This window comes from Natator depressus, chromosome 5, assembly GCF_965152275.1.
Source record: "Natator depressus isolate rNatDep1 chromosome 5, rNatDep2.hap1, whole genome shotgun sequence".
NCBI classification, from domain to species: Eukaryota; Metazoa; Chordata; order Testudines; family Cheloniidae; genus Natator; species Natator depressus.
This window is the reverse complement of record NC_134238.1, coordinates 72775667-72787728: the sequence shown is the minus strand read 5'-3', so window position 1 is coordinate 72787728 and position 12062 is coordinate 72775667. Positions and strand designations below refer to the sequence as shown.

At 43.1% G+C, this 12062-nt stretch overlaps 1 protein-coding gene and 1 long non-coding RNA gene across 8 annotated transcripts in view; one reads left to right on the top strand and one right to left on the bottom strand.

Annotated features, from left to right (window-relative positions):
- The window catches only part of SEMA6A (semaphorin 6A), a 161766-nt gene that overhangs the window by 55905 nt on the left and 93799 nt on the right, over positions 1 to 12062 (top strand). For all 7 annotated transcript variants that reach the window (XM_074952997.1, XM_074952994.1, XM_074952993.1 and 4 more), the window contains 2 exons: positions 5715 to 5852; positions 9914 to 10031. In XM_074952997.1, the coding sequence (XP_074809098.1) occupies positions 5753 to 5852; positions 9914 to 10031 (218 nt within the window). In that variant the 5' untranslated portion in view covers positions 5715 to 5752. The remainder of the gene's footprint in view (positions 1 to 5714; positions 5853 to 9913; positions 10032 to 12062) is intronic.
- LOC141987562 (uncharacterized) lies at positions 4228 to 11101 on the bottom strand. The gene is made up of 3 exons (XR_012639568.1): positions 11025 to 11101; positions 8368 to 8520; positions 4228 to 4322 (listed from the first exon to the last, which is right to left on the bottom strand). It is a non-coding gene; the product is annotated as an uncharacterized LOC141987562 (long non-coding RNA).

Below are 12062 nucleotides of genomic sequence, written 5' to 3'. Positions count from 1 at the left end.
TGATGTCATGCTGGTGTCTTTCTCTTTGGCTCCGAGAGTCATGGTTTCTAGAAGTTATATATTGCATTTGGCTCAAAAAATCAAACCATTCTCCTTATATCACAAGCCATATTGAGCCAGGGACACTATTACCTCCTATCTTCAAATACTCCTTGAGGCCAGTAATTTGTTTTTTTCCAATGTATAAATTAGAGACTAATAGATATAGAAACTTTATTGATTTATTTTTATTGAAGTAGCACCTCAGTGCCCTTATCAGGATCAGTGCCACGCTGTGCTGAACTCTTGCCCCCAACACTTCCCTGTTTTCTCCCATAGGGGACTCAGATTTGCATATAAGACAAAAGATTATGCGATTTCTTTATACCTAATCACTACAACAACAAAGAGGGGGGAAATATATATTTACTAAGGAAAAGTCTCATCTCACTAATATCTGTGCAACTCCATTAACTTCAAGAAGACAGTTCAAGGCAAGATACTCTTGCATCAATGTATGCTTGCATTAGTCCTAGGAATTCAAGAAAACAGACTGCTTGTTTGTGTTCTTCAGAACTCAGAAGCAAGCCATACCCTTTCGTAAAAAACCTCACTAGCTCAATGACTAATAATACTGTGAATTGATATAGAATCTTTCATTCAAGTACTTTAAAGCATTTATCATGCTGTGTCTCCGGAGTTTACAAGTAAAAAAACCAAGCAAACAAAAACCCACTTACCAAAATTAATACTTTTTCTGTTGGAGCAATGTGCGCTTTTGAATAGGAAGAATGGAAATTCTTGGAGCCAGAGCCTCAGCTGATATAAACGGGCATAGCTTTATTGAAGTCAATGGAGCTACACTGATTTACACCAGCTGAGGATCTAAACCTTGATGTTTACAAAGCCATTATTTGGAGATGGTACCTGTACTCTCTGGGCATCACCATCTGGCTACTTGTGCTTCATCACATGCTGCATATGGAAGGACATTTGGTTAGGAAGTAGTTCCATCACACTTGTAAGTCAAAACACTTGCATCATTCAAAGGAGCCCAACTAGAACAGAGAACTTGCTGAAAAGGGAATTTATACTAGAAAGGAATGTAACTATTTCTAACAAGCATCTTTCTAAAATTTCACTGAAACTGGACAAAAATCTTGCTCCTCAGAAAGGATGCCAAAATTCATATTAAATTAGTATAATTACCTTCCAGAAAAAGCTGACATTGGCTGATAGACTCACCTTGGACCCAGTTCTCCGTTGCTCTGTAGGCATTTACCCCAGCGAAGAGTGGATGTAATGTATTAACAGAGCAGAATGGGAGCAACTTACTTTGTACTAATGCTAATGACTACACAAAGTTTAGGGTAGTACATAATCAGCCTCCATGTTTATTAGAAACAAATAAAAATATCCTTAAGAACGATGGAGGATTTTGGTCTGAAACGAGTTAGGTGCCGAAGTCCCAGTTTTGGAACCACTGCGATGCACAAAACTCCTGCTGAACCCTGTAGGCATCTAAACTCACGTGACACCTACGTTTTCCATGGGCACCTATGCTTCAGCCTCCAAGCATGTGCACTTTTGCCTCCCAACTGGCACCCGAGCAGCTGTCTCCTGCTGAAACCCTAGAGCAATTCACAAACCAGGGAACACAGGCATTCCGCTGCCTAAGTTGGGTGCAGGGCCCAATCTGGTAGGGGCCTTGTGAGCATGTTTACTAGATTGGGCCCTTCAGATGAGTTCTCACAAAATACCTGGGAAAGAGGAGGTGTTCCCTCATAGCATTTAGCTCAGCGATTAGGGAACTCACCTGGAATATGGGAGTCCCGCAGTTCAAGTCCCTTCCTTCACCTGAGGGGAGAAGGGATTTGAACAGGGATTCACTCCCTCTTAGGTGAGTGCTCTAACCACTCATGATGTGGGGCTCCCTTAGTTTCTCTTGTTGAAAATTTTGCACTGTGCATAAATAATTAAAGAGTCATTGGAGCAGGGAGACTGGATCCTGGGTTTCCCACCTCGCAGTTGAGTGCTCAAAGCTTTAGAGTCATTCACATGCTCGTGCTCTTGCTCTCAGTTAAGGGGACATTTCGGGGCAGAGAGTGCAAGCAAGCGAACATGACTCTATAGCCAAGTGCAATGTTCCCTCTAATTTTGTACATCCATGAATTTTGTTATGTGCACCAATATAGAGGTGACGTGTGGTGGGGGTGGGCCGAGGAATTCAGAGTGTGCAAGGGGGCTCAGGGCGGGGGGAGGAGGTCTCTGGCTGTGGGGTGCAGGCTCTGAGGTGGGGCCGGGGATGAGGGGTTTGGGGTGCAGGCTGCCCCGCGGCTGTAGCGGGGAGAGAGGACTCTCCCCAGCCCTCTCTCGCCACAACAGCCCGGCACTGGGGCAGCTCTTGGGCTGGGGCCAGGGATGAGGCTCCTCTCCTGTCTACACGGCCCTTGACAGCCTGCTGCGCAGCTTAGAGGGAACTTAGATTAAGTGGTTAGAGCACGCAGCTGGGAGGTGGGAGATGGAAAATCAGGTCCCCCTGCTCCAATGATCTTTAATTAGTTATCTAGAGTGCAGCAGCTTCAACGGGAGAGACTGAGGGAGACCCTGCTCCCACCTCCAAATATCCTATAGCCCAATGGTTAGAGCACTCATCTGAGAGGTGGTAAATCCCTTCTCCCCTCAGTGGGAGGGGGAATTGAACCGGGGGGGGGTCTCCCACATCCCTAACCACTAGGCTAAAACTATGGGGGAAGCACCTCCTCCGCTCCAGCTTCTTGCTAAAATGGTGTAGGCACCTAATGCCAAGAGAGGGTTTACATATGGGCATTGCAAAGAGCGATAGGGCCTCCCTGCAGCCTGGACTTAGGCACTTATCTCTGAAACATGAGTGGGGCTTAGCACACATTCCTATCATTAGCATCTCCCATTGTCTAGTTTAGGTGGCTCCCTGTGTAGCATGCTGGCTTTTGTGAATCACAGTATAAAATGCCTATTCATTGTATGGGAGCTTAGGTGCCTAACTGAGGCTTTGTGAATCACAGTGATTCTCCAGACACCTAAAAAAGTTAGGCGTTGTGATGCTGAGCATCACAACGCCTCACTTTTTTTTGTGGACTCAGGTCTTTGTGTGTAGAAACAGCTTTGCACTATTAAGCTGTTAGATGGCAGAACTGAAAACTCCTTAGTCTTCTCTTTGTGTTCATGTGAAGAAAAAATCCTGTCAGTTAAACTCTACTTAAAATGACTGGGTAATATAACAGAGGTAATTAATCTGACTGGAGACCCTCTTGTCTACATGTTTACATGGGACGGTTCAGAAGGTTGAGTGAGAAGAAGGGAGTGATATATCACAACCTCTCCTGAAAAAAGTTTTTAAAGCTCTAAAGTGGAATGGGCAAGATTTATCAATGCTGCCTTAATGCTTTTCCACATATAATACATACATTGTTAGCTAGCTGATGATGTGCTGATAGGGAGTAACATAAAGCAGCTATTCTTCTGTTGCAGTCCCACTGTAAGCCATGTTAAGTTTGAATTATCAGCCTGCAGACTGATATTGTGGGTGAAAAGGGTTTAAATTGAGAAACTGAATTGCTGGTTAAATTTCTTCTAGATAAATTACTGTTCCTCTCTTGTACTTCAGAAAAGAGCTTTGCATTTGACGAAAGCATTTGCAAGAAGGAAGGAATTGAAATTTGTTGTTATAGTAAAGCAGTATGCTTTGTTTTGTCACCTTCTAATGCACTTGTCGAGACAAAATAGGTACTTCATACCAAATATGAAAAATGAGTCTTTAAAGGTAAAGGCAAAACTGTATTTCAGAAGGGACAAAAATCACCCCCTTAATTCTTTTTTCTTTTTAAATCCTGCCTTGAATGCAAATCCTGAGGAATCTGTGGTTTTGAGTATTCTCCTTATTTGTTATTTCTGTTGTGGTAGCACCTAAGGACCTCAAACAAGGATTATTATAGTAGGCACTATACAAACATGGATATAGTCCCTGCCCCAGAGAGCTCACAATCTAGACACTAGGAAACAGGTGATGAAGGAGACAAATGTGGGAAGGGAGAAAAGAAGGGTAGCTATGGGGAGGCACAGTTGCCTCAGTAGTCACAGGTGGCCACTAGCTTAACCAATGCCAGACAGAACTGTTTCTCTCGAGACTCCTGCGCATTATGCTCTCCCCATATGTTTCCTCATGTAAAATATAATAGCCAGCCAGTTTCTGTTTTATGTGTTACTTACTCTTGCTGTTGTACCTTTGCCATTCTTTTAATGCTGTGTGGCCGTCGAGGAGTCAGTTAGTTAATCACAGAGTGGCTCACATCAGAGTTTATTTTCTGTGGGTTCAAACTTTGGTTAATAAAAATACAGAAGCAGCCAAGTTTTCAAGTGTGTGTGTGAACAATAATAGGCAAACATGGAGTATAATAAATCATCTAGTTATAGCCCTGAGGGATCACAGTGCCCTTCAACAGAGTTTCCATCTGAAGTTCAGTTATAGGAGCTGGGATTTTATTTCAAAGCACATATCAGAAAAGGCAAATTAATTAGTGTGACGTTTCCAATTGAATAAATGATTGGGAACCAGCTGTGTCTGTGAAATTGCAAGTAAAAATGCAACACTCAGAACTTGTTAATGCTTTTTTTGGCATGGAAAAAGGAGACATAGGTATCTAATATTAAATGGTGTTGCAAAAGGGCAAGTTAGCACTTTATTTGCCAAAGTAACTTTCAAAGACTATCTAGGTTACAAAGTTTGACTTTCTGCACATAAATCTTGAATGATTGGCATACTACTGTAAAATAGCTTTGTTCAGAAAGATAATCTTTGGCACTCAGCATTAAAGGTTTGAAACCCTGGAAGGGATGAAAAGAAAACCCCACTTTTAGACTGATTTCCCTTGCAGATCAGCACCTCTGTGAAATTTGCCTGGGAATTATGAGCTATTTACTGTATTATGATGTTTTCTTTCACTGTATGCACAGGCACCTTTTGTTCTTTTTATCTCCAAGATTTGGGGATTTATTTATTTATTTATTTAGCACATGAAATATTAATGAGTGAATACATTGGTGAAACGTGAGGGGGAAAAACCCTAATGTTAGACAGTTCTAGTCACCTTTATTTTATTGCAAGTTGGAGTGTTGGTTTTATGGTACTTAAATTTATGGGTATCTATTTTTATGGTAAAGCCCAATGACATGTTCAATGTGCTCCATCAAACTGTCTGTGTTTCTGTGTTTGATTCACAACTCTGCAGGATATGAATCAGTCTTCCAGTATAACCCTTAATCACTTTTTTTTAACCTAAATAATGTAGTATGGTTTTTATTTATGCCCTGTGTCATCATCTAATTCTGTAAACCTACCCAAAGAAACAGCAGATGGAGTATTTCCCTAAAAACTCTTGTCAGCTATCGATTGACTCAGAAGACAAAGTTTCTTTATTGGGTCCAATCAGCTGAGACAGAAAATTCACAGGTAGCTCACAGCATATTTAAATCTGTTCAAAGCCAAATTGAGGCGCAACTGATACGGGCAAGTGAGGCTTGAGGAATGAAAGAAAAGTGGCCCAGCAGGGCAGGCCCTTTTAAAAATTACACTTATTTGTTACTTTATAGTGAGAATCCCCTTTGTTATCTGTTGACCATTAAAGCCCTACTTTCTGTGTGCAGTAGTTAAAATAGAATGGACAGGAAGCTCTTATGCCCTTGTTTGTTTTCCACAGGGTGAAGTGAAGAAGTAAAGTCTCCCCGCTGAACTACTATGAGGTCAGAAGCCTTGCTGCTATATTTCACACTGCTACACTTTGCTGGGGCTGGTTTCCCAGAAGATTCTGAGCCAATCAGTATTTCGCATGGCAACTGTAAGTATGAAAGGCCTGGTGCTTTTTTTCTCCCCCAAGCTCCAAGAAGGAATATATTGATCACTGAATGTTTCTTATTTCTTGATAGCTCTTCAGATCAGCCAGATTACATTCCCAGATGATAAAACTAGAGCAGAGCACTTCTGCCCTGATTTGTGTTTTCAGAACTGATGAGCTGTTTGCTCCTCCAAAACCATAACCTAGAATACTCTTCAAACGGGAGTTTCTGCAGTGCAGTCAGTCCAGTTTCCCATCCTACCCAACAACAAATGAAGAAAGCTTGTTTTTCATGAACAGAGGGTTTCTTACCTGTCTCTCCAGAAGCAAAGTTCTGGAGAACCAACCAAGTCCATATATCAGGTGTAGCTCACTAATGTAGCTGTGTTGAGAACATATCATTGAAATTATTTTCTAGAACTATACAAATAACCAGATTTGTTTGCTCAGCCTTTGATGTATCTTTGTCCCACTTTACCATTTGGCATTTTGGGCAGTAAAACTGTTTGTAAGATTTTGACAAAAAACATTTTGGTGAAAAGCCAACATTTTTGCAACAAATATTCTCCATTTTTCTGACCTGCTTTAATGGGGAGTCTCTCTGAGACTAGGCTAGCACACGGTGCTGCAAGTCAGGATCAAGATGGACTGGCTGGACTAGGTGGGAAAGCATGCACTGCATTTGATCACCTAGCTCAGACCCTCAGTATTACTAAGTTCCTCTTTATCACGGTTATCACAGTTCAATCACAATTTTTCCAAAAAGGCCTTCCGAGGGCTAAATTCACAAGGGAGACTTAGGCATCTCACAGCCCCTTTAGTAGCCGAAATGCAACAAACAGGTGCCATTGGGATTCACACAATCCCCACTCAGCTGCCTCTTAACTCTGGAGGTACCTAGGCATCAAAGTTTCCACTTGTGAAATGTATGAGGTGCATAAATTTATGCCACGAAATCTTACACTGCCGAGCAGCTTGGCATCCAATTCACACCTGTGCCCCAGTGAGTTTACAAAGTAGGCATCCTCCCCGCCTGTGTGGCCCGATCCATTAGGTATACACATAGCCCAGACAGGGATTTGAACACAGAGCTCCTCCTTGCAAGTGAGTGCTGTAATTTCTGGGCTCTCTCTCCTGTTGGAGCTATTCCACTTTGTATAAATAATTCAATATTCATTAGTGTAGAGACTTGAACTTGAGTCTCCCCCTTCCCAGGTGAGTACTTTCCAGGCTGTGGAGTCATTGCCACTCTGGCCCAGGAGTATTTAATTATTTTATACAAAATGTAACAGCATCAAAAGGAGAGACTGTGAGAGACCCACCCCAGAATACTCAGTGGTTAGGGCACTCTCCTGGAAGGTGCGAGACCTGTATTCAAATTCCCCTCTGCCTGATTTGAACAAATGTCTCCCATCTCTAAGGTGAATGCTCTAACCCCTGGACTATTGAATAAAAGGGTGAGATACCATCTGCAACTCAGTTTTTCTTGGGAAAGGGCTGACCTAAGTCCATGAGAGGGTTCACAGCCATGAATCCTGAGGGGAGATAGGCATTTCCCTCTGGCCCAGACTTAGGCACCTAACTCCTTTTGAGGGGCAGGGCTTAGGCCTCTCTCCTCAGCATTTCCTATTGGCCAGGGCTGAAAGTAACATTAAGAACTTACCGGTATGGGGGCCTGGCTCCGGGCCCCCAGAAGAGGCGGGGCCTCGGGTGGAAGGGGCGGGGCTGGAGGGAGTCAGCCTTCCCCAGCCAGCCCGTCCACACTGCGTGGCCCACGCCACCCGGGGCTTCGGCTGCTGCCGCAGTAGCCACAGCGGCGGCCAGGAGCCTCGGGGTCTTTTAAATCTCCAGGCCTGGGGCAGCTGCCCCTTTTGCCCCACTGACCGCCGGGGAGGGAGTGGGGGACAAAAGGGGCAGCGATGTTAAAGCGCTGCCGCGATAGTGCTTTAACATTGGCTGCGTACGGGCTGGTACCGGCGGCCACTTCTTACCGGTACACCGTACCAGCCTCCTTTCACCCCTGCTACTGGCTAGCTTAGCTGGCAGCCTGCTTAGCTTGCTGGCTTCTGTGAATCCCATTTTTAGATGCCTAACTCTCCCCACACATTGTATAGGAAGCCTGGGCACCTCACTTGGGGTTGTGAATTCTACGAGGTGGCAGGGCACCTCGAAGTTAGACACTGTAACAACTAAATCCCCCTTGTGACTCTAGCCCTGGTGTTCAGCACTTGTCAGGATTGGCACCTCCATTTGTAAAAGTGTGGTAAGGAATGGCAAGTCAGCAATCTTAACCTCTCTGCAGAGGAAAACATGGGAAACTTCTATTTCTATGTTATGAATGTCAAATGGCTGCAAACATACAGGCCCCAATTCACACAAGGGCAATCAGTTACAAAGGAACCAGTGTTGGACAGAGGAAAGCTGGAATGTTAAAAATTAGTACTTCTCAAGTAAATCTTGGTCAGGAAGATTAACCTTATGAACTTCAATCCTCTGTGAGTTTGGTTAATTTATTTACCCAGGAATGCTCCGCTCAGATGCAGCATCTGGTTTGCAGGGAAGTTCCTGTTTGTACCCAAGTTTACAGCTGGGCTGACGAAGACACAAAGTGATTTGCCCAAGCCTGCACAGTGAGTCAGTAGCTCAACCAAGATTAGCACTGAAGATCCTCCTAGAGAGAGTTCACAGAGAAAATTAAGCAGAATATCTACACTAATAGCCCCCCAAGGTAGCGCTGTTTGTTTGGAGCAAACAGATTTGGGGAGAAAGGGCTTAATGCTTGATTGGATGCCAGTTAACTGCATTATGTGAATGTGCAGGAATTCTGCCTTCTGATGCTGCTCCTACTCATAGTCTCCTTTTCTTTCTGTCTTCTGGGCGTCTTTCTGATTGCCTTCCTGGGAGCTAGCTAGTTGACTGGCTCTTATGTCTAGAGACATGCATTGCAAATGCATCAGACAGACAGAAACTCTGTCAGAAATGTTTTCGGGGTGTCTATTATAGGATCTAAATACAGATTGTATGTAGATCCCATCAGTGCATGTTGACTTCCCAGCAACGAGAGCTCTGGAATATAATGAATAAGTGCTCTCACTGACCTTCAGAGTTGGGGAAAAGGCTGAGTGGCTACCAGTACAGACTTCCAATCAGCATTATCATCTGGCTGCCAGGAAAATTGATGTATCAGACAGGTTGCCAAAAATAAATAAATACAACCAAAACCAGTCACGTTAAATAAATAAATGAAGGTCAATTAATGGCTACCGACAGTTTCTACAAAAAATACAGCTGCCCTGCACTGGCAGCCCAATCCTGTAGGAAACCTGTGAAGCTGGCAATTTTGTACCTAGTTGTGCCAAGTCCTTTGCTCTAACCACTAGGCAGCATAGCCATTGCAGTGACAGATGGGTTACTATAAAATAGGGGGGTTGACCTTCTTTTATTTGCGGACCCCTAAAAAATTTCAAATGGAGATGCCGCCCCCTTTGGAAATCTTAGACATAGTCTGCGGACCCCCCGGGTCCATGGATCACATGTTGAAAACCACTGTACTATGGTAATGACAACCTTTCACAGACCCCTTAGACATAGTCTGCGGGCCTCCAGATGTCCAGGGACCACAGATTGAAAACAATTGCATACTATACCATAAAATAGCTTTGTCCTGAAAGATAAACTTTGGCAGGCAGTATACAGCATTTAAAGCGCTGCAGGGGATGAAAGGAAAACTGTGTGGAAGTGCTAAGTACCTTTATACCAAGAGCTCTCAGAGCAGTTTTATACCAGTTCTGCTCTCAGAAATCACGGTTCTTCATTTCTAAAAACATAATGGCTTTCTCCTTGACAATTGCAAACAAAGATTATAACCATGATGAGCTATGCAATCCACTGTGCTATTACTTCAGTACCCCAGGCTGTGTTGTGGGGAGAGACAGCAAGAGCAGGAACTATAGATACTGGCAGTGGGTTTGGTGATGGGATATTCCATGTTAATATGACTTCGTAATGTGAGTGTCTCTCTGTCTTTTTGCTTTCTTTCTCCCAATCCTTTTCCCTTCTCACAGATACAAAACAGTATCCGGTGTTTGTGGGGCACAAGCCAGGACGGAACGCCACACAAAGGCACAGGCTGGACATCCAGCTGATCATGATAATGAACAGAACCCTCTACATTGCTGCTAGGTCTGTAGTGTTTTCCTAATTCCCTTCTTGCTATTCCTAGAAAAAATTGATATTCTGAGTTTATCTCTGCCAGACATCTATTTTAGGATTTTATCACGCACATTGGTCTTTATAGTCTGTCTGTGATACATCTTAAAAGCTACATTCGTTTGTCATCTTGGGCTCAATCCATCAAGGTGCTGAGCAACTTCTGGGGGTGCTGGGCATCTGCAGCCCCCCATTAAAGCCAATGGAAGTTGGAGGATAGAGACAGAATAATTATTTCCTTAAAGGAGTTTGTGATTTTGTTTGCGCACACAATTAATTACGTATTTTGGAGAACAAACACAAAAGAGCCACTGTGTGCATAAGTACATATTTGAATAAGAGTAATTAAACTTTAGTGTTGCTGTTCTAGGCATATTTTATAGTAAAACAACAACAAAAAAGCAGAAGAAATATGTTTACTGCTTTTCTTTTGATGTACTCCATGAGGTTAATTGAATGTCTTTTCTGCATCTTTTTGCAGATATATTTTTATATACACAAACACATGCATTTATATGAGAAGGCTTATAAGGCCAGCTCCTTAGTAGGTGTAAATTGGCATAGCTCTGGCAGTTTCAGTGGAACTACATCGATTTTTAACAGCTGCAGACCTGGTGCATATTATAAGTAAATACTCATTCTCCCATAAGTTTTTGGCTTTCCAATGCTAACAGGAGGTCAAAACTTATTATTATTACATAAGTGTCACAGAATGGTACCTAAATACCATGCTGATTGGCACATCAGAAAGAATATATTCAGGGAGCAGATGGGTTAGAGTTATTGATTGATGGATCGATTGATATGCCAAGGAACAGAATTGTTGAGTAAGAAGGTGCCATTTTTACACCATAACTGCACTTTCAAGTTGCTTCTCATTATGCCTAGACATTGGAGGAATCTTAAGATTTCATTGCAAAGCTCGGTTTCTGACAAACTCTTCATATATAGGCTTGCATTTCTCACATGTCCTGGAGATTTTGAGTCCCCAATTCTCTGCTGGTTTCCTATGCTCTTTCCTTTCCTTTTCACAGCAAGTACTCTCCAAGGCCAGCTGTCCCTAGAAAAGGATGCACAATCTTAGAGCTGTGACAAAGTGGGAAGTAGTGTTTTAAGTTAAGAGCATATATTTTCAAAACAAGACCATTTTGTCTTTTTTCCCCCTTACCCTTTCCTCAGACCCTTCCCATACATCATTGTGCTGCTCCTCGTGCGTGCTCCAGCCTATTACGAAGTATTGCACGCCATGCTTCTGTAACATTCCCAATTCCTGTCCACAAGGCATTAGAAGATTACTAAGTCTCAAACTCAGATATTCTGCATAGCAGCCTGTTGCACTCAATAAAGGACTAGATAGCCAGGCCAGCCTTTAATTGTCATTAGAGGACAAATCCGGGGAAAGAGTGCCCAGCCCAAATAAATAGATGGTAGTACAGCCCAGGCAGAGGACTAGAATCCTCAGCGTAAGCCTCTATAGCACCTCCTACACTGCCCAAACAGGGGACAGTTTCTACTCTACATTTTGCAGTGGGTGCAATGGATGTGCTTTATGCTGCCCCATGTAGTATTTTGGGCAACAGGATCCATGTTATGCATGCACCCACTGGCCATGCCTCCCACCGTACAACTTCACCTTCAATTATTCTTCAGAGAAGTGTGGAACCTGGCTTGATGACACAGAGACTGTGCAGAGTCTCTCAGGGAGAATGCTCCACTCTTCACCTTCCCATGAAAACATAGTACCTGTGTGGTTATGTGCATGTGGGGGAGCCAGAGGGATGGCAGGATTTACTCCTTAATGTAATTTTTCATGGGGGAATTCCTTTATTTTTTTTTCTTTTTTAAATTGGCAGGTTATTTGCAGTGTGACAATTAGAACTGACACGCACTAAGGCAAATCTGCTTGGTGGATTAAAATATCCAAACATTATTCCCAGACTAAAATGTTGATGAAAATATTAACTTGTAATCAGCAAGCTACATGCCTCCGCTGCACTCTGATGC